Below are 22,266 nucleotides of genomic sequence, written 5' to 3' on the forward strand. Positions count from 1 at the left end.
AAGGCAGGGGAATGCCATACTCTAATCCCAGTTCCATGTTCGTATCACCTATCAATAATAGCAATGAAAGTCTTGAATTGATCCATTTAGAAAATATTCACAGTGAGACACCCCAAAAGAACTAAAATAACATGTCTTTAAATTCTGTTTTAAAAATTAAGAATAGGGGTGCCTGGGTGGCTCAGTCATTAAGCATCTGCCTTCGACTCAGGTCATGATCCCAGGGTCCTGGGATCGAGCCCCGCATCGGGCTCCTTGCTCAGCGGGAAGCCTGCTTCTCCCTCTCCCACTCCGCCTGCTTGTGTTCCCTCTTTCGCTATCTCTCTCTGTCAAATAAATAAATAAAATCTTAAAATAAATAAATAAATAAAAATTAAGAATATATGGGAAACAGAAATTTAATTATCAAATATTTTTCTGTGTTCTAGAGCTATTCTCCATTGCCATTCTTTGGCTGAAAGCTAGTAGTTTCAATTCATTCAGCAAAAGTTGTGAGGTAAGTGGAAAAGAAAAACAACAGTATTTTAGAAATATCTCAAAAAACATGTAGAAAAGAAAGTATATTTTAAGTAATATAATTTTTTAAAAATCCATAACCCATATACAGATAACATACATGTCTAGTAACTCTGAGGATTATAAAAGGCAACAAATATCCTTGGGGGAAGGATTTGGAGAATATTCACAAATCTGGATGTTATAATGTAACATTATAAGTAGAAAGTCCAACATAGCATTTCCACTATGCTTCACTATTCAAACATCAAAATAGGCTTCTTAATCAAATCTTGATTAACACTTTCAAAAAATCCACAGAAAGGATATGCTATTCCATCACTGTTGGCTAAAGTAACACTCTGCACCTTCCATTTCTGCTATTTAACTACTTCAACCAACCTACCTGGTCAAAATAAAAAGGATGATATTAGCTTAGTAAAACCAGCAACATCTCAGCCTTAATTATAAACAATAAGTAAGAATCTAGAGGTCATTTTCAAAGAACATGAAACGAATAGGAGCATGCTCTTCCAATTTGAAGCACACAATGAAAAAAAATGCCATCTTTTAAAACTTGCTTAAGTGCAGAGCTAAGTGGTACATATGAAAAAAGGAGAATGCCAGATTTAGCTTTTTAATTCTTATTAATTTGCTTTTATACACATCAGAAATCTCTATTACCAAATACCTACAAAAATTTCAGGAAGATGATTTTTAAATTACAACGTCAAAATAAAAATTCTTAGGATTATCTTAAATTCTTAAGGTATTTTTTGTTCTTGTTTCATTTTGATTTAGCACTCTAATCACATCCTGACAAACATAAAAGGAACAGATGTCTTGGCATCCTCACAGGGACCCAAAACTCCCAGCGCTGCCATCCCCCCATCCCCAACTTCATACACACACTGATAGATGGATTTCAAAAAACAACAGAGTTAGCAGTATCTCTAGATGAATCCTGTTAGCACTGTGAGCTACATCACCAGAAGCTGGTACTACTGCCCGTCTGGGAGGCTTCAGGAAGTATGCTGCAGATCCAAACGGCACTAGACCCAGGAGCTAAAAACATCTCTGGGGAGGCTGAACTCTGGACCTAAATAAATCTCTGGGCCAAGCAATTATAAGATCTCTCCAACCACTAATTATTTCTGTAAGGGCCAAGCTGTACAAAATACGAACATCTTCAGTACTTTCTAACCATTGGAAGCCAGAGATGTGCACAGTATAGTGGAGTGGACAGAACACATTTGGGCTTGGGGCCCAATTTTGTGACCTACTTGGTCATGAGGCTATAATATCACTTCATTTATCTAAACACCCCTAGGGATAAAGCAAATAACCTACGTTCTCTCTGAAGCTTTAAACACTATGACTCTCCAAAGACAACAATGTACATAAGCTGTAGCAAAACTTTCCTTGTACCAAAATAGATTCATTCATGATTTAAAAACACAAACATAGGGACACCTGAGTGGCTCAGTCGTTAAGCGTCTGCCTTCAGCTCAGGTCATGATCCCAGGGTCCTGGGATCAAGCCCTGCATCAGGCTCCCTGCTCTACAGGAAGCCTGCTTCTCCCTCTCCCACCCCCTGCTTGTGTTCCCTCTCTTACTGTGTCTCTCTCTGTCAAATAAATAATTTTTTTTTTTAAGATTTTATTTTTATTTATTTACTTATTTGACAGAGAGAGACACAGTGAGAGAGGGAACACAAGCAGGGGGAGTGGGAGAGGCAGAAGCAGGCTTCCCGCGGAGCAGGGAGCCCGACGTGGGGCTCGATCCCAGGACCCTGGGATCATGACCTGAGCTGAAGGCAGACGCTTAACGACTGAGCCACCCAGGTGCCCTAAATAAAATATTTTTAAAAAAATAAAAAAAAAAAACACAAACATATCATGGTAAGAAAATAGTCACTCTCATCTCCCATTTTATCATTAATACTAAAATTATATATACCCACAAAATCATATTTATCTGTATGATATAAATGATCCTAACTTGGAACTAAGTGACTAGCACCTTGAGAAATTGCTTGTAAAGTACTAAACTGTGAAACAGAAGTGTCTCCTCTAAACCATTGGAACTAAGTAACTAGCACCTTGGAACTAAGTAACTAGCACCTTGTGAAATTCCTTGTGAAGTGCTAAATTGTGAAACAGAACGGTCTCCTTTAAACCATTCTCGGGTTTTTTTGAATTGCTGTTAAATGGCATGAATCAAATAGACAGGTTAATACTATAAAATAAGCAAAGCAGGTGTAATCAGAATACATAATTATCTTTCAAAGTTACAATCAATAAAATGCTGGGAACCCCTAAACTGAGATTATTACCAAAAAAAGGGTAGTATTTAAATGTAAAAGCACCATCAAATTAAAAATAGGGTTTCTTGAAGGTCTCAAGAACAGCCTTCTACCAGTAAATTATTTTTTGTTTCTGCTGGCAGTAAATGCCATGCTCTAAAAACAGGTTGGGTCTTTAACATTTACTCCCAACCCTCCCCCACCACATACAGACACACACACATACACACACATTAACTTTTACTCCCAACCCTCCCCCATCACACACACACACACACACACACAAACACACACACCGCCCAGCAGTCTACACTACACTGACAGGTTCTTAGACTTGGGCAGCCCAGGGGCCTTGCCACACCTGAGCCAGTTTCAAGTGACCAGGAAACCCCTCCATTTCTAGCCAAAGAGGGAAGACTGGCTACTCAAATAACTACAGCCCAAAGCATGCACTCCAGAGGCACTCAGTCCCAGAGAACACTGAACAACCAAATCTTCATACTGAAAATCCAGTTAAACCAAGCCAGAAGACCTAAGGTTGGTTCCTTTCACCTGCCCTAGGCTCTCCTCCTCTCATGCCATTGCTCAGGATATTTCCTTATACTTCCCCAGGACCCAGCTACATACAGTGTGCTGTTGAAATCCAAGACCCTCAAAACTTGCAGCCTCCTCTTAACAATAAGATACAGTTTTGCCTTCCTTGGACCCCAATAACACTACGTTGTTTGAACTTTTCTTATCCTACCTCTGATCATAATTAACGTGACACCTTACTGGATTATAAATTCTATAAACCCTTATCTATCCTTGTTGAGCTGAACTGATTACTTGATTAACAAACGCTGAGTGATGATAAGGGAACTGGCTTATGCTTAGCAAGTCAGAATATTAAGAAAATGGAGTCTTGTGTCCTTTGCCAGCATCCATGAAAGGGTAAGGTACTAGCTTGTCAGTTTGTAAGTAGGATAAAATTTCAGACCCTTAACGGTTTTTGACAATCCAGAGAGTAAATAGCAGGGAAAATTTTTCCTTACCTAACTTTTGATCATTAAGTTTTGAATTTTAAAAAATTACCAAAACCTAGTTTTTATTTTATTTTAAATATACAGACATCAATATATATTCATATATAAGAAAATATACGAGTGGTGATGGTAAAAATATGTGATAATAAATCTGACAGCTTTATTCTTTGGAGTATTCTAAAACTGACCTGAGGAAGCAACTCAAGTAAATGTATAGTATTACTCTTCTAACTGAAAAGACTTTTCTCTTTGAGCAAATGTTCAAATTTGTAGCTTCCAATAAGAGAGAAAAGGTCTACTCGCCTAACAAATCAACCAAATTAACTCCAACAATCAATTAAATGTCCCAGTTTAATTTCCTTCACATCCTAAATATGCCTGAGTGATAAACAAAATAAATTATTCTTGATATGCTACCTTCTGGTATCTGACAATTAAGCTAATAAATACAAAATAATCAGCATTCATGTGTACAGGGAAAGGAATAAAAGCAGACATCACTGATGAGGAGTATAAACTGAAACACACTTTCTAGAGGGCAATTTTGGAAAAATGAACCAAAACCCTTATAAATGCAAAGCCTTTGACAATGCAATTTCATTTCTCATCACTTATTGTAAATAAAGATGTGTACAAAGATTTAGCTTTAAGAATATTTACTACAGTGTTGTTCATAATAACAAAAACTAGAAATAAAATAAATATCTAAGAATAGGAAACTGGTTAATTAATCCACAGGATCTTACACTGAAATACTGTCAAGCTATTAAAAGTTATGTGGGTAGCATATTTACTGAAATGAAAAATTATTTATAACATAGAAAGTGGGGAAAATGTTATAAAACTGTGTGTACAGCATAATCCTACTTTTAAAAGCTATTTGCTTACAAACACATTAAAAGAATCAGCTTTGCATGCATAAATATTAATTTTTATTTTCTTCTTTTTAAAGCTTATGTATATTTTTCTACTATGTTTTACTTGTATGATTTCAAGTATGTATAGTTTTAAGAGTAAACATGTTAATTAATGATTGCTTAGTTTGTGCAACTACTTACATAATCCACATTCTAACTCTGTAGACTCTAAATAATGTAAGAACATATAAATACCAGACTAGTTTAAGTCAGAAAACAGTCAGCAAAAGAATAAAGAAGCAGTTAATTCTATAGAGAAGCAAAAACATGATTGTTTGATGAGAGACAATATATTCTTCATAACAGAAAATGCCCTGAGAATTTGGGAATAGAAACATGTTTTTGACTAAAAAGAGGAATTTGTCTTTAGGTTTCTATATGAACATCAAAATAAACTATACCTGCAACAGAGATCTTACTAAAGATATTTACTAACCCTCAAAAAAACTGACATTGAATTCAGTATCAACAGAGAGTATTTACAAGAAAAATTTTATAAAGCTTAGAAGAATGGAATGTTAGACCAGCAGTCCCTTTGTCTTTCTACGATGTACACACATAAAGCATCTGTAAAAGTACATGGCACAGGGGCACCTGGGTGGCTCAGTCGGTTGAGCATCCGACTCGCCCCAAATCAGGCTCCGTGGTCAGCACGGAGTCTGCTTGAGATTCTCTCCCCTCTGCCCATCCACTCCACAGCCACCCCCCCACTCACTCTCTCTCTCAAATAAATAAATAAAATCTTTAAAAAAGAAGTCCATGGCACACAAAAGATGCACAATGTTGGTTTTCTTTCCCTCATACTTAACTTAAATTTGAACTGTGTCAACATCGTACCAATTAGAGACAAGGAGGGCAATTGAATTTACTCAAGAAACATTTACTAAGCACCTCCAATGTGTCAGACTCTGGGAAAACATACACTGAAATGATTTCAAAGTTTTTTCTAAAAAAACTCCATTTTTCACCAAAGTTATTACTACATTATCAAGTTCATTTCAAAAACAGAACTCAAAACTCATTAAGCTCATTTGGAAATGAAAAACTGAAAAATGGTTGGGAAAATTTCAGCCAGCGTTAGCCAGCTCTATTATCATAAAATTAATCAATAACATCCTAATTAACATCTTAATATAAGCTTCCCAGGGAAATCCAACAGCCTGCCAAAGAAGGTTGTAAAAAAAATTTTTTTTTAACTTTCAAATAGCCTACAAAAAGTTTCTCTACAAGGTCACTAAATAAATAACATCCACTTGGTGTCTATAAATCTCTCCACAGACTGGTATCAACATGTAGGGGTACATCAATGTAAATGCAATCACAAACAAGGCTTAATTTTTTTAAGTAAATAAAATGACCACTAAGCCCCTTTCATTGGCCCTTTCCAGAAATGAATGAGGTTTAATTCATTTTGAAATTTTTGCTAAGTATCAGTCATTTATTTGAGCTCCGAAATAATGTACACATTTTTAAAGGAGCCTAAATTACTGATCTAACAACAGTTCGCCAATACATTCAAGAAAAACAGGAAAACCACACTGAAAGATAAACTGTAAGAAGAAAAATTGTGCTTCTAATGAAATCATTCAGAAAACATTGTTTAGTAAAGAGAGAAAAGTAACTCTCTGCCTACTTGTGCTCTCCCTCTCTCTCTGTCAAATAAATAAAAAAAAAAAAAAGAGAGAAAAGTAAGTACATTCAATTACAAAATAATTTCAAAAAGCTCAAAGCCAACTAAGCTTTTAAACTCAGAGCAATGGTTGACAGGACACAAATCGCAGAAATCTCGTAACGGGATAGGATAATGCTGGCCTTAAGAACTCTGAAGTTCTCGGTTTACCAGAGTAAATAGAAACAGAATGGTAATTTTACCCAAGATTTCTTTGTAAAGGGATATCAAAAAACTTAAGTTCAATTTCATTCTAGCCCATTTAGTAATAGATGGATATGAGTGGTTTAAAATAATACTATGAACAAGGGCAAGCAGATGATTAGATCTCTTCATTTCCAATCTCTTTCCATTTAAAGGAAACACAATTGTTCCCATTTACAGGAACTCCACCCCTCTCTCAACTCTGATGAGTATACTATTTCATGTATTTCATTTTTTAATGTTATATTTAAACTCTATGATTAAGGGCTTCCTTCAAAATACTGCTATTATACAGAGAAAACCAACTGCCCAAATGCCTGAACTCTTTCTTCTCATTTCTAAAATCTACCAGTCAACATCTTATATGCATTTCCCGAGGGCTCTGTTGCTTCTTTCTTACCTGACATTCCATTGCCACATACACTCTCCCATTAGCACATCCTCAATAAGTATTCTCAGTGACTTTTAATCAGAGCTAAAATGATTCCCAATTGCTACATATTGAAAAAATCAAGAACCTTACATTCTAATACAAGGCTCCTTCACAAATCATCTCCCTTGCCTGAGCTGTGCCATTCCAGATCCTTTATATGTGTTCTCACCAGGAAAACATATTTAAATCTCCTTTCATCAGTTTATTTATTAAATTTCTAAGGGCTGCTTCCATTTTTCCTCGCCTGAGCTAATCATCTTCATTTATAGAACTCAGTTACTAAAAGGTCACATCTTTTCATCAAACTAACTAACAAATAAACAAATCTGATGAGAAATAATTTCTTCCTAATCTTCCCTGGCTTAAACATGTCAAATAGAATTCAAATATTATAAAACAAATTAAAACTGAGTTAGGTTTCAAAGAGATATCCACATCCCTGTCTGCCTGTGGCAGCACTGACTTAAATATTTCTGGAGGCCTGGGGTAATTTCTGAACTTCTTTAATTTCTTATTGAGAATTGTGCCAAAGAAAATGGGCCACCTTAAAATGCATCACATTCTTCACCTCATTATTCAGCTCCCCTAAGTCTGTTCTCTCAACATAAAGAGCCCACCATACCTAATTCTGTTAAATCCTTTCCTCAAAAGAAATTCCTTCATGAAGCCATCATCAACATTTGCTACTATTCTCATCACTTCAAAACTCTTTCAATGAATGTTTTAGCACAGCTTGAATATAAACCAGAAGTGTACAACTGCATTGGATGAATAATAACCTATGTGCTGGCTGTTCTGGGTGGAGGGGGCAGTTTCTATCCCTAAGCTCTAGTATACCAATAAATCACTTGTTTCCTTAATTTAATTATATATACCTCACTACTACCACACATAGATAGATAATTTTATAAAGAATTACCAGATGTTTCTTGGAGTCATTTTAACAAGCATCAACTCAAAATAAAATCAAGAAAGATAAGCCCTTTGTCATCTGATAATTTAAATATACACACAGCTCCTTCAAAAGTCAGCTTTAAAAAAAAACAGTGAAAGAAATTCCAAAAAAAAAACCAAAACCCAACAACCTATGGTAAACACTTTAAGCACAAATTTTTGTTCATAAACATTTATAAGTACAACTTTCAGCTTTGTATTACATAAATGTACAGAGGACTTTCTCAAGAAGCAGGAGCACAAATATGTCTTTGACTTAAAAACATATAAAAATTTAATGGTAAAAGTATACTATGCATATACACAAACACACACCAGATTTAACCAAAGTAAAGAAGACTGAAGGACAAAGGCCTAATTTGTTTAAAATGTTTGTTTTAATTATTATAAGTTATTTTCTGCTGTAACAGAGAAATCACCAACTTGTAATAAATTGCTTTACCATTTAAATCATCTCTTCATGACAGCAACAATAATAGAATCAAAAAATGAAACTGATTTCTTGTATATTTAATTTAAAAATATATACTATCAACCTAAGAAAATATATGAATAAGAACAACACATTTCAAAATCATTGAACTTTAACAAATGATGGCTGTACTTAAAACCGGATATTCAAAAATGAAATTATGCAACTATATCATACTTTAAGTTAATAATCATTAAATTTGTGTAAGAGTCCTCATGATTTATAAAATGATTTTAAAGACATTTTTAAGCTATATTAACAACCATCCACTGTCATTATTAACTTAATCCTTCATCTATCATATATAATCACATCCTCCTGGAATATTTATTGTAGCTCAAGTAAGAAGATTTCTTCAGATCCCAATGAACATATAACCTGCACTTTTGACAAACTCACTAAAGAATTAAGATTCACTTAATTTTATACTAATCCCTGGACATAATTATAGTAGAGAATAGATATCTACTTCCTAGAACTGTTATTTTCTAAGTTGATGTTACAAATAATTCAAGAATGTCTCCAGTGAGAGACACAGAACATTCTTGAACTAGAATTAAAGAGACCAAGGTCAACAATAACCTCCACATTGTCAAATCAAGGGTCAATTCTGTAATATCACCTTATGCAGACTCTCAGAAGCATCTGACATAGGTTTACGGTCAATTCTCCTTGAAATACTTCCTTCTGTAGACTGTTCCACCATCTAGCTTTTCCCCCACCTAGCAAGCTGCTCTCTCTCTGACCCTTCTTCCTGGTCTCTCCTCCTTACCTAATCCCTGAATGTCATAAGGCCCAAGGGTCCCATGGCTCCTTTATCTACACTCCTTTCCCCCATCTTCCTATCAAGTATCATGGCTTTAAGTACAATTAGATTCTGACGACTCTATCACTTCAGCTCTCATCTCCGTAAGTTTTTATCCAACTGCCTCCTCAACAAGTCCCCTTGAATGTTAATAGTTATCAAACAGAATTCATGACTCCCCACTACAAATCAGTCTTCCTTGTAAACACATATGACACCACTCACTGTTCTCCCAGTTGTTCATCATTCTCTTTTCCTCACACCCTACATCAATCCATCAACAGGACCAATTCTAAAACAGAGCCCAACTCAGTTCACTTCTCACCTGTGGTTATATTACCTATAGACCTCTGTTTCTTTAAGAATGAAAAGAAATTGGTTACAGATACTGACAGAAACAGCATTCATACACACGGAAAGACTGATGGAAAGGGTATACAGGAAACCAGCTAAGATGATTGCTTAGAAGTACCTTAGATGCAATCACAGAAGAGAATTAACAGCCTGAGAGAAAAGGGTAAGAGAAGCTATGACGGAGTAAAGAGTCCATTTAGAAGCAAATGCACTCCATCAATCTGTACCATCTCATCAACTTTTACCATTTGTGTGATTCAATCTTCCATTATGAGAAAAAGAACAACATGGGAGAAAAAAAAAAAGCTTTCGGCAAACGTATTTCTTTTTATTTCAGTAGCATCTTCAAATAATAGGTGCTAAGAAAAACGGAATATGAATTCAAAAACTAAAAGAGAGGCAATATGAACAGAACAAAGTCACTACATACTGTACAGAGATCCTTATATTGCAGCTTTTGGAATTTCGTATCTGTGTTTCCTGAACATAGTTCCACATAACCAAGAACAACTTGAAACACAGTATTATGAATGGCTTGAGTGAAGTGCATGTGAAGTTGATCCATTGCTGTCTGTGGAAAGAAAAAAAACATACAACATAATTTCACGTTATTAAAATAAATAAATTTCAATGGACTTGAAAAACATAGGAAAAAATCTTTACCAATTATAGATACAGCACAAAGATCACTATTGTTTATAAAATTTTAATTGTACTGATTATTTGCAAAGAATCCTTCAAATAACCACAACATCCTATCCCTAAAAATAAATCTGAATCATGAACCCTGCTCTGTTGCTTTGTATTTATCCATCCTGCCTATATTTGTTATCCATACTGCTCTTTTTTAGACATGTCATTTAAAATCACACCTTTGGATCTCCTCTGCGTCATTCCCTTACATTGTTCAGGATGCTTCTCAATGGTTACCTTCTCAGAGAACCCTTTCCTGACTATCCTGTATAAATCAGTGCCTTCCATGACTCTATCCACTTATCCTGATATATATTTCTTTATAGCACTTGTTACAAACCAACACCCTGTCCATTTATTTCTTTAACGTTTGCTTCCGTTACTAGAAGATAAGATAGATGAGGGCCCATATTGAGGTGCCTGGAGCAATGCACACAATAGGGGCTACTAAATATTTAATGAGTAAAAGAATTAGTCTGATGAGGGTAGTTAGAAGTTATGATCATATTTTCAAAGGTCTTTAAACAGGTCCAAAATTACCAAGTGTCTATCTTCTTGTAATTTCTCCTCAGTAGCTTAAGATGTGCAAAATAATTAAGTAAAAAACCAAATTTCTTTATTCAGACTTAAAATGCAAACAGTTTCAATGGTTTGGTAAATTCTTAGATCTCCTAAGAGATGGACAGGAGACCATTTAAGGGAAGAAAATATTTGTATCTTTCATGTTTAGCTGTTTTATAAATAAGCGTATAATCCTGTACAAGCAGAGGGTACAATTAACTTTCAATGACCCTTGTTGCAAATTTTTCAAGGAAGCCCTTGGGCAGTAAGAGAATGTAAAACCATGCACCGTGGGAGTAGTGAAGTCATTCGGAGAGTAAGAGAATCCCTTGAAAAATATGATAAATGAAATGGAGCTGTTTTACAGATAAACATATACACTACACAAAAGTTTACATACCACTTTGAGGGAAACATGCTGGCCCATCTCAGAACCATGAAGCTCCAAATTAAGAAGTTCTTATTCAGGACAAAGAGCTGAGGTAAAAGACTACACATCCCCTCCAACTAAATTATCTTATAATAACACTTCAAAAAAAAAAAAAAACTATATAAAATTGTGAAAATATTAAACCTGATAAACACTTCATAGCTCAAAACAAACTTCTGTCATGTTTTAATCATACTCCATACACTGAACCTGTGTTAATATGGCATAAAAATGTACTTTGTTAAATGAAACTTTTTAAGGACACTACATTAGTAATATTCAGACTTGAGCATTCATAAAGATCAACAGATTCCTGATTAAGAAAAAAGCAAACATTCTTTCAAAACTAACCTGTGTTTTTCCAAGAAGTCGATAAGCCTGCTGAACCTTGGTGTAATGGTTTATGTCAAAATTCTTGCAAATTTTAGAAAGAGCTACATCCAACTGTTCCTATGGAATTAAAACAAGTGGCAAGAGGCAGTTAAGGAATTGTTTTCAAGGTAATGAGAGGAAAGTATTAAGACTAATTTTTCATTTTTTAATTAATATCTAAAGATATTTACTATCACACTAGATTTAACAGTCAAAAACAAATTTAAATAAAAATATAAATAGATTGTAATTCTCATGTATTACCAACTATATACCAACTATAATCAAGTTTACTAAGATGTCATTAATAAATGAGGAATCTAAAGACCCATGTCTAGTGTTTCAAGAGATACAAAATAAGCGTAATAGTTACTAAAAGTATTTTACTTTTTATTTTTACTTTATGTTTCCTCATACATCTGCTAAAACTTACAATTATATGAACTGAATTTATAGGACTATTAAAAAATAACAGTCCTTGTATAATCACTGAAAAGTAATTCTCAACAAAACTACATTGACCTTAAAAGCACATACCTCAAGATACATACTTTTATATCTAAATGCATCAATTCTGTTTAAGGATTTCTATTTCAATGATTTCATTTCAAAATAATGATTCTCTACATAAGTACAGAATAATATTGTATACTGAGAGTGAAGAAATACTGAGCTTTCAAAAGAAAGTCCTCAATATTCAAATGATTATTTACTTAAGGGATTTTCAAAGCATTATCTTTATGTTTATCAAATAAACTGCCATTCTTACAATTAGTAAATAACTGCATTTATGATGAAAACGTACTTTCACAAAAGGTTGTTTGAAAGTCCAGCCTCAATTTTTATAAGTACTCTCATCAGAAAAATGTAAAATAAAATACCAGAAAATAACAAACAATTCTTATTTATTAAAATGAATACCCTGCTTTGCAAAGATTACCAAGTAAAGAGATGAACTCTGAATAAATGTAGGAGGAAAAGCAAGACTTCATGCTCATAATGACGTATCTTTTCCTTTCCATTTCTACATTTTGATGAACTGTATGAATAGTAGAAGGTTTAGGAATTTAGGAGGGTTCATCAGCCAATAATTATTCTTATATAAATTAACTCACTGAACTAAAAAAGTTAATAATCAAAAAATAATTAATACATGGTAAATATTTTGGCTATAATTTACATGAAAACAAATCTATGATTAACAGTTTTGGGATCTTTCTGGATAGGGTGTTTTCAGATACAAAATACCATTTTCAGATCCCACAACTCCAATAGTATTATTGAGTTTACAAGTAGATTAGCATTAACTCAACCATGCAAAGATATCCCAAATTAAAAAAAAACAATAAAGTGTTGTGATCTAGAACACTGGTAATAACACAAAAATCATAACATAAGATGCATATGTACTATTCAAAAGCCTCTGAAAAGAGAAAAGCACTTAACTTATGATGTAATCCTTCTTACCTCAATTTGTTCTAAAGTATCTTGAAGCTTTGAATTCAATTCACTATCAAATAAAACAGAGTTAGATGTGACTATCTTTTTTTTTTTTTTTTAGATGTGACTATCTTTAACAGAGACAAACTAAGTGCTCAAAAAATATACATTAGCTGAATAAATAATTCATAAATTCACAGATAAATAGTATGAGCAGTAAGATATGTTGATTCTACAGACAGGGCAATAAAGCAAGAAAAATAAAAGGAAAAGAATTAGAAAGAATAAAAGAGTCATAACTGACAGCAACAGAATTGTATAGGTAGAAACTCCTAAAGAATAGATAGATAAAAACTAAGAATTCAAGAAATCAAAATTGATAGCAAGTTTTAAAGATTAAAAAGTATAATACAGATAAAAGGTAGAATTTCCAAAGTAAAATTAATTTCTATATACTAGAAACAAAGAACTAGACAATAAAAAATTTTAAAATACCATTTCAAAAAACCAAATACCTAGGAATAAATCTAATAAAAAATAGGCAATACAAAACTGAGCTAAAATAAAGAATACTGAAATACATGAAGATATATACCATGGAAACAAACTACAGCCTTCAATATCATTAAGATACCAGTTCTCACCAAAATGATCTTCTAGAATAACTAAAATTTTAATTAAAACTCCAGCAGGTTTTTCTTTCTTTGTGTATGGAAAATGTCAAGCTGCTTCTAAATTTATGTTGAAACTCAAATGATTAAGAATAGGCAGGAATATCTTGAAGAACAATGTTGGAGGACATATACTAAAATAGGTAAAGGTTATAAAGTCACAGCAATAAGATAGTGTGGTACAAACAGAAGAATTCATGAATTGATCAAACGAACAAGAATAAAAATAAAGGGCAAAAGGCTTGAACAGATACTTGACAAAGGAGATATCTGATTGGCCAATTAACATACAACAGGCACTCCAAGTAGGCATTAAGGAAAAGCAAACTGAACCTACAATAAGACAACATAACAAACAACCAGAATAGCTAAAAATATTTTTTAAAAATTAAAAAAAATGACATCAACAAATGTTGGCAAGGATGCAGAACAAATGGAACACTGAATTCAATGTTGGAGGAAGGGGAAATTGATAAAACCTTTTTGAAAAACTGTAAGATCTACTGAAATTCAACATACTGAAATTCAACACACTCAATATTCCAGGAGTCCTAGATACATATCTTACAGAAATGCATACACAACCTTTGCAGCATTATTTGCAATGGGCAAAACTTAAAGCAACACAATTGTCTATGAATAATTAAATGAATAAAGTATGATATATTTATATGATGAAATACTATAGCAATGAAAATGTATCACCTGAATCTCAAAAACAAATTGACAAAGTCTACCATATAGAAGTTACTACATGATAACATTTATATAAAGTTCAAACCAGGCAAAACAAACCGTAGTGACAGAAGTTAGAACAGTGGTTAGGTTACCTTGGGAGAAAAATGACTGGGACTGGGTATGAAGGAAGCTTCTGGGGTAATAGAAATGTTCTATTTGCATTTCTGGGATGTAATTACACAGCTATGTTCACTTTGTAAAAATTTATTTAGTTATACACTTTGGATATGTAGTTGAATCTGATTTTGTTCCCTTTAATTTTCCCTAGATCAGTGAAAAAAAATTAAAAACCAGAACTGATATTATTTGAATTATAGTATTTCCTTATTAAAAAGGATCTGTGATATCTAACAAAATAAATACAATCATAGAGAAAATATTTTAACAAAAAAAATTAAGGCAAACTAAAATAAAATAGAACAAGTGAAAAGTATAATTGTACAAGGTATTGTTTTACAACTGTTATCTGTTTATGAACTTGACTCTCAAGGTCCTAGCAGCCAAAACAAATAGGGAGGGTCCAAGTACACAATTTAGTGTCCATAATATCAAAAACATACCAGCACTCAAGGGAAAAACAAAACAAAAAACCAAAGAAACAAAAATCACTTTTGCTGGCATTTAAGTTCTGGGAGAAAATTTTACCAGAGTCCTGAAAAAGGGAACAATCACCTTTTATCTCCTAAGGCACAACACCCTTGACAATAGCCTTATATAATATATAATAATGGATTCATGGATTCGTTGCATTTGCTTCTTACAGAACCTTTTAATGAAAGCTGAGGAAATAACACCAGAGTGATGAGACATATGTAGATACATATATAGATACGTAGATATAAAGCAATGTATCAGAAAAGTAAAACCAATAATACAAGTACCCATTTTTTGATGGTCTCAGGGATAAATGTCCAAATATATGGAGGAATTAGACAATTTGCTACAAATACTACTTATTGTAAGCACACTTTTGATTAAAGTTGAGAACTGGAGATTATTCTAGTAAAAACTGAGACTGAGCAAAACTATGTACTTTGACAACCAACAATATAGGGTTGATATCAGAAAAATTAAGATCTCTAACCAGGATTTATGCCTAGAAAAATAGCCACAGCCACAGACATAGGTTAAGGGAATATGTGTAGGCAGGACTGAGATTTTCCTAAAAAAAAAAAAAAGAAAAAGAAAAAAAGGGTTCTGGGACAATTTCTGTTCAAGAACAATGAATGAATGAATGAATGAATGAAAAAGAGACTTAAAGACCCCCAAATAATACACTAAAAATGATAGTCATGATAAGTACCTTGGCACTTAGAATTAAAAAGTTCCTCAGCTCCACCCCCTTCCCCCCAATACTACTTCTCCTACAGTTGTCCTTTCTCCCATGTTCTGTCTCTCTCTTTTTTTTTTAAGATTTTATTTATTTATTTGACAGAGAGAGACACAGTGAGAGAGGGAACACAAGCAGGGAGAGTGGGAGAGGGAGAAGCAGGCTTCCCGCGGAGCAGGGAGCCCGATGTGGGGCTCGATCCCAGGACCCTGGGATCATGACCTGAGCCGAAGGCAGACGCTAAACGACTGAGCCACCCAGGTGCCCCATCTCTCTTTTGATTCAGGTCATCACCACCCATTCAATCTAAGCTAGAAATCTCTAGGTCATCTTTAATTCTTTCCTCTCTTCATGTGTGAACTGGTAAGCGAATCCCAACAATTGTACCATTTCAGTATTTCTCATATCCACCTATGCTTCTCTTTTTTCAATTATGTGTCCTAACTCAAGCATTACCACCTTTTGCTTGAATTATCTTAATGGTCTCCTAGTGAATCTCTGCACACAACACCCACACCCACGCTTCAATCCATCATCCATTTATTTGACAAACACCATCAGCCTACTGTATACCAAGCATTGTACAACATCCTCCAAAAAGCTCCCAGGGACAGCTCTGAGCAGGGGTCTCAATATTCTGCTTGATCCGGCAAACACAGTTTTTCCTCTAGCTTACATGTGAAAGGCTTCAGGCAAGGCCTGATCAGTCCTGTGGGCCTGACCATTTCCTGCTATCACACATCTAGCAGCTTCGTGTAAGTTACCTGCCTGGTCCCTACAGACATCTGAGTTTGCAGCTTGTAATTAAAGCAGAAATAAATTCATATTAATCCACTGCTTTAAAACCTTTGGTGGCTCCCCCAATAAACCAAAGATAAAGCCCCAAATTAGTACAGCATGTAAGATTCTTAACAATGACATGAAAAATGAACTTCCCCTTCACTTTTCAGTGCCTACATTTTAGTCATGTGGACTACGGGCAATTCCCCTAAGAACCTCAGACCTTCATACCCTCTGTTCTTGTATATAATGTTCATGAGAACTAGAACATACTTTCTCCTTTTCTCACTCACAAATATCCATCTGTCTTTCCAGACCTATCCTAATGTCATCTTTTCTAGGACGTCTTCCCCTTTAGACTGTTCTGCTCAGTTTCACAATGCTCTGTTTCCAGCATCCCACATGATAGAAGGGAGTATCTGTGACTGTCCCCCTAAGCAGAGACTGTGGCTTATTCTCCAGGACTCCCTAGAACTAACTAAACTCACTGCCTGACTCACTGCTGAGTCAAATTTGTGATTCAAACAAAAAGAGTGAAATTTCCCATCACATTCCTTTAGCCCCTATTTTCTACCTCAATAAATAATCAGAGATAGAAAAAGAGAAAGGAGCATGTTTTAGAAGAAAAAGAACTGCACTGAACTCTAGGTCTACAGGTGCATTAGCAAGACAAGAGAGATAAGCAGAACTAAAGCAGTTCCACTCTTCTATCATATAAGGCTAAGAAGCTCATCTAAGGCTGAAGATAGAGACACAGATATAGAAAGGCAAGAATACCTGGAATAATAACTAGGTTAGAATTGGTAAGCATATTTTTACAAGGAGTATCTTGAGTTTGGTGGAAAAATAAATATACCTAAGCTCATTCACAGTTGAGAGTAATGATTTCTTCAACTCGGCAACTGGAAAAAATGGGCTTTAGTGTTTATAAAATTATCATAAATCTGGATGGTTTTACTGCTTCTATTACTTATGGTTAAAATGACTCTATATCCTATGTATTAAGAGTTAATGTAAACATGGTAATGTAAATAGTATGTATAATATTTTAAATATAAAATCTATAAATCAAACATTTTGGCTTTAAAATGCTTTTAAGGGGCTCCTGGGTGGCTCAGTCGGTTAAGCATCCAACTCCTGATTTTGGCTCAGGTCATGATCTCAGGGTTGTAAGATCAAGCCCTGTGTCAGACCCCATGCTGGGCCTGCAGCCTGCTTAAGATTCTCTCTCTCCCTCTCCCACTGCCCCTCCTCCACCTCACTCCCCCTCCTAAAAAAAAAAATGCTTTCAAAATCTACAAGTGCATTTTTTTTTTTTTTTTAAGATTTTATTTATTTGCGAGAGAGACAATGAGAGACAGAGAGCATGAGAGGGAGGAGGGTCAGAGGGAGAAGCAGACTCCCTGCTGAGCAGGGAGCCTGATGTGGGACTCGATCCCGGGACTCCAGGATCATGACCTGAGCCGAAGGCAGTCGCTTAACCAACTGAGCCACCCAGGCACCCCTACAAGTGCATTTTGACAACAATTTACTACTAATTGAAAATACATATATAAAAATTATGTGATTAAGGAGTGTATATATTAACTGTACAACCTTCAAAGAAACTTTTAGCCGTCATTTAGAAACACAAATTCAAGTGATTTGAGTCAATTAATCAAAGTATGCTAAAAGGATCTATTCATAAATATTTGGATAAATAAAAGCTACATTATGGTCAAAAAAATTTACCAGTTCTCAGATGGAAGGCTAAAAGCTATTAAAGGCTATCTGCAAGCTGAATAGAATGAAGTAAACAATTTTGGGGGGCACTTTTAACATCACTACAGAAGATATTAAATATATCCATAAATAACTAATATTGTTCTCTTAAATAGCTGATCTAGGACACATACACTCATAAAATGAATCCTGGAAAGGCTGCATATAAATCAGAATTTTGTACCAATTTGACCATACAGAAAAGCAACATGGTACAGAGGTAATTAGCATCTTAGTGATCTTTCCCTGGTCTGTTATTAATGAGTCATGTGGTTTAAGTCTCTTTAATATGCCTGGGCATCAGCTTCCTATACAAAAGTGTGCTAGATCCAGAGGGTTGCTTCCCACCCTAAAGTTTCAAGATCCTATTACATGCTAAATATCAGTTACTCAATTACTGCATCTTTGTATATGATTCAGTGGAGTGCTAAAACTTATAAAATTAGCTTAAGTAAAATTTATACTTGCAAGTTTATACTGTATGTCCATTGACCCTGGATATTCCACGTATTTAGATCAGAGATCTATTCCAGTGGTTTCAATCTAGTCACAGCTGTCAGAGAGTTTATTAACATTCTTCAGAGAAAACCTGACTTTCAAACACTTTGAGGCTAAACCAACAATGGTGAGATACCATGAAGTGTCCACATGGTCTTTCAAACCATGTACAGACTGTAAAAGAACTCCAAAAATCACTGAACCTACCCAGATCTCTGTCCTCACTCTGTTCAAAAATCAGAGTCCACTACTAAAACTACTACAGATATTCAAAACATCTCCAAACTTTATGAATTCTAATTCTAGAGCAGAGGTCAGGTCCAGGAGCCAAATCTAGCCAACAGCCTATGTTTCTAAACAACGTTTTATTGGAACACAGCCACATGAACTTATTTACATATTGTCTATGGCTGCTAGGGCAGAGCTAAACAGTTGCAAGTGAGACCTTATGGCCCACAAAGCTTAAAATATTTATTATCTGGCTCTTTAAAGACAAAGTTTGCCCACCCCGGGCTAAAGTTCAACAGACCTTTCAGTTGGTCAATTGATCAAAGTTAAAATGAGAATATTTATACCTGTGTGTGTGCATGTCTATTTACACGTATGTTGAATGTTATAAGTACAATTGTATAACCGTATTTCATTTACCCTTTTCTGATTTAGACCCAAAATCTTCTCATTTGAGTGGAGATTTAACTTCTTGGTTTTACATGAGCCAAATCACACACAAATTGTCTATAATTTCAAGTTTCAGCTTCTCTGTGATAAGGTAGGAACTTAAAGACAAATGCAAAACAATCTGAATGCCAAATCACATTTAGTTACCTTATATCCCCCAGTTTTTATGAGTTGTCTTATCTACTTTCAAAAACCTGTTTCATTAGTTTATTTACTTAACATAAATACAGTAACAAACACAACTGGTAGAAACAGGTTTAGGAAAAAAAATACAACAAACTCAGCTACTGGAGATGAATAAAAATCGGCCTCCTAGCCACGAGCTTCTGCTGCATATAATAGTTATTACATTATCAGACAATACAGTGTAGTAGTGGTTAAGAGCAAAAAGCTCTGCATTCCAGGAGACCAAAGTTTAAATCCTGACTCTGCCACCTATTTTACAAAGCATCAATTTCCTCATCTATAAAATAGAAATGATAATAAAACCTCTGTGGAATATTTTGTCAATACCAAATAAGAAAAGGCAAGGGAAATGATTAGTACAGTGCTTGAACACATAGAAAAGCCCAAAAATGTTAAATATTATCACAACCATCATCACTATCATCACCATCATGATTCAATTTTTAAGAGCTAAAAAAATAAAGTGTTAGTGAAAAAAACCTTATTACAATCTAATTTAGAATTACTGCACAGTTGATGCCGTCAAAGCTAGCAGTGCCTAGCTTCTATTCACACTCTTACACATGTCAATATTCCCATTCCCATAGGGGTATAAGAAGCAAGCCATTCACAGCATGAACATTTCTGATGGTCTTTTGTTTATGTACTCTGTGTTTTTAACTGGCATATTATCCCACAGTCCTGCCTGTTAACTGCCTGTTATTATAAGCTCCTGGAGAACAAATACATTTCAAAAGCTCTTGGTATAACAAGAAGCATCTCATGCAGATAAGGATTAAATAATATTTCATTCTTGTCTCATCATCTAGGAGTAAAGAGTCTGATACAAATGACTTTCCTAGACAACTGGCGAAATTTTAGAACACCAAGTAAAAAGAGAAAAATCCTTAAAGTTTCTTTAAAAAAAAAAAAAAAAGGCACTATTTGTGAGAATGAGAATAGTATCTGACCCTGTCCTACAAACAGAAGGCTAAAAGGCAACTGAGCAATGCATTTCATTTTCAAAAAAAAATAATAATTTTTCTTTCAATCATGGGTATGGACTAAATTAACATCATTTCAAAATCTGAAAATTGATTTCCCATATATTCCATATCAAAAAAATTTCTCAAAGGGATAACTGTAACAAAACAAGACAAAGGAACATATAAAAAAGGAAACATTATAGAAATGATAGCAGTTGAGTAGGACCTAAAAAAGGTGAAAAATGTTCAACAAATAAAAAAAACACCAATAGATTTTGATTTTCATGTAGAGAGAAAGAATTACTTTTCTTTTTTTATAAGTCCAACCACTCTATTTAGTCCTGCAGATAGTATTTATATAATCATGATATAATAAATACAATTTCTATTAGGTTAATTTTTCTGGAAGTAACCTACTGAGAAAACACAGAAGATTTAACTATAGCTGCAAAAGAATATAAATGTTATAAACTTGACCAAGTAAAAATAACAGTTTCACTAATATATCCTGGAAGACAGAGAAGAGAAGCAAAAGGAAGTATACCAAATTCCTATCTCTTATTGGTATTTTAATAGGAGGAGTAAACAGTCAGAGAATCAACAACTATTTACAATGATGAATCAGGAAAAAGATATTTTAACACAGTACTTTAAATTACAATGAAATCTACTGGAAAAAAAACTAATAAGCTGTAAAAGTGGTTTACTTCAGGGAGTAGGAAAGGGAATGGTGGGTAAGGCAGAAAGAAACTTTTACCTTTTGTTTAAGACACTTTTGTTTAAATATTATGTTTTGCCATCAGTAGATTTTACTTTACATTATTTCAAAATGGCACAGCATGGGTCTAGGTAGCTGGCCTGGTGACCCAGCCGAAACACTCACTGCTCCGAACACAATCCCAGGCAGAGTTCCTAGGTTCCCCTTGCCTGAACCTAGACAAAGACAGAGCATGACGTCTTGCTAGAAGGGAATCAAGGGCAATAGGGGACGCACAGTCCCTAGTATTGCTGTATTTGTACCAAAAAGCTGGGTTCATTATTCTAGGATTTAAAGAAGTTCTACAACCTACAATTTTTATTCCACTACCAAGTTCATATTCTGAGGGGGAAAAAAGGGTATTTTGAAGATTATGAGAAACTAAATACATGTGTCTATGCTAAAGTATAGTACTCGAGAAAGATATTCTAGTTCTGGTGGTATACAAACTTTTGAGTGCATAATCCAAAATGCTCTCAGATTCCCTCAAGTAGTTTCTTTCAAATGAAATAAACAATAAAGCAGTTTTGACTTTTAAAAATAACTTTTCTTGAAACTAATTTAGATAAATTTCAAGTGAAAAATAAATTAAATGCTTCATTCGCAGACATACTTTAACATAAACATACTGATTCCTATTCCCAGTAAATCCCAAATATATGATTCTGTCGATCAACTCAAGAAATGTCAAATAATGTAAAAATGTTCCCTGTCAGTTATAAAAGTGAACAAAACTGGTATACTATCTTTTATTAAAGATGTTGAAACACACC

The 22,266-nt window shown here is 34.2% G+C and overlaps 1 protein-coding gene across 1 annotated transcript in view; it reads right to left on the minus strand.

Moving 5' to 3' along the window:
- VPS50 (VPS50 subunit of EARP/GARPII complex) overlaps positions 1-22,266 on the minus strand; it is a 136,083-nt gene that overhangs the window by 84,747 nt on the left and 29,070 nt on the right. Inside the window, exons 10-12 of the mRNA XM_032402136.1 lie at positions 13,157-13,199; positions 11,669-11,767; positions 10,064-10,204 (exon numbers count right to left, since the gene is read on the minus strand). Of these exons, the coding sequence (XP_032258027.1) occupies positions 10,064-10,204; positions 11,669-11,767; positions 13,157-13,199 (283 nt within the window). The remainder of the gene's footprint in view (positions 1-10,063; positions 10,205-11,668; positions 11,768-13,156; positions 13,200-22,266) is intronic.

This window comes from Phoca vitulina, unplaced genomic scaffold, assembly GCF_004348235.1.
Source record: "Phoca vitulina isolate PV1807 unplaced genomic scaffold, GSC_HSeal_1.0 scaffold4, whole genome shotgun sequence".
Classification (NCBI taxonomy): Eukaryota; Metazoa; Chordata; class Mammalia; order Carnivora; family Phocidae; genus Phoca; species Phoca vitulina.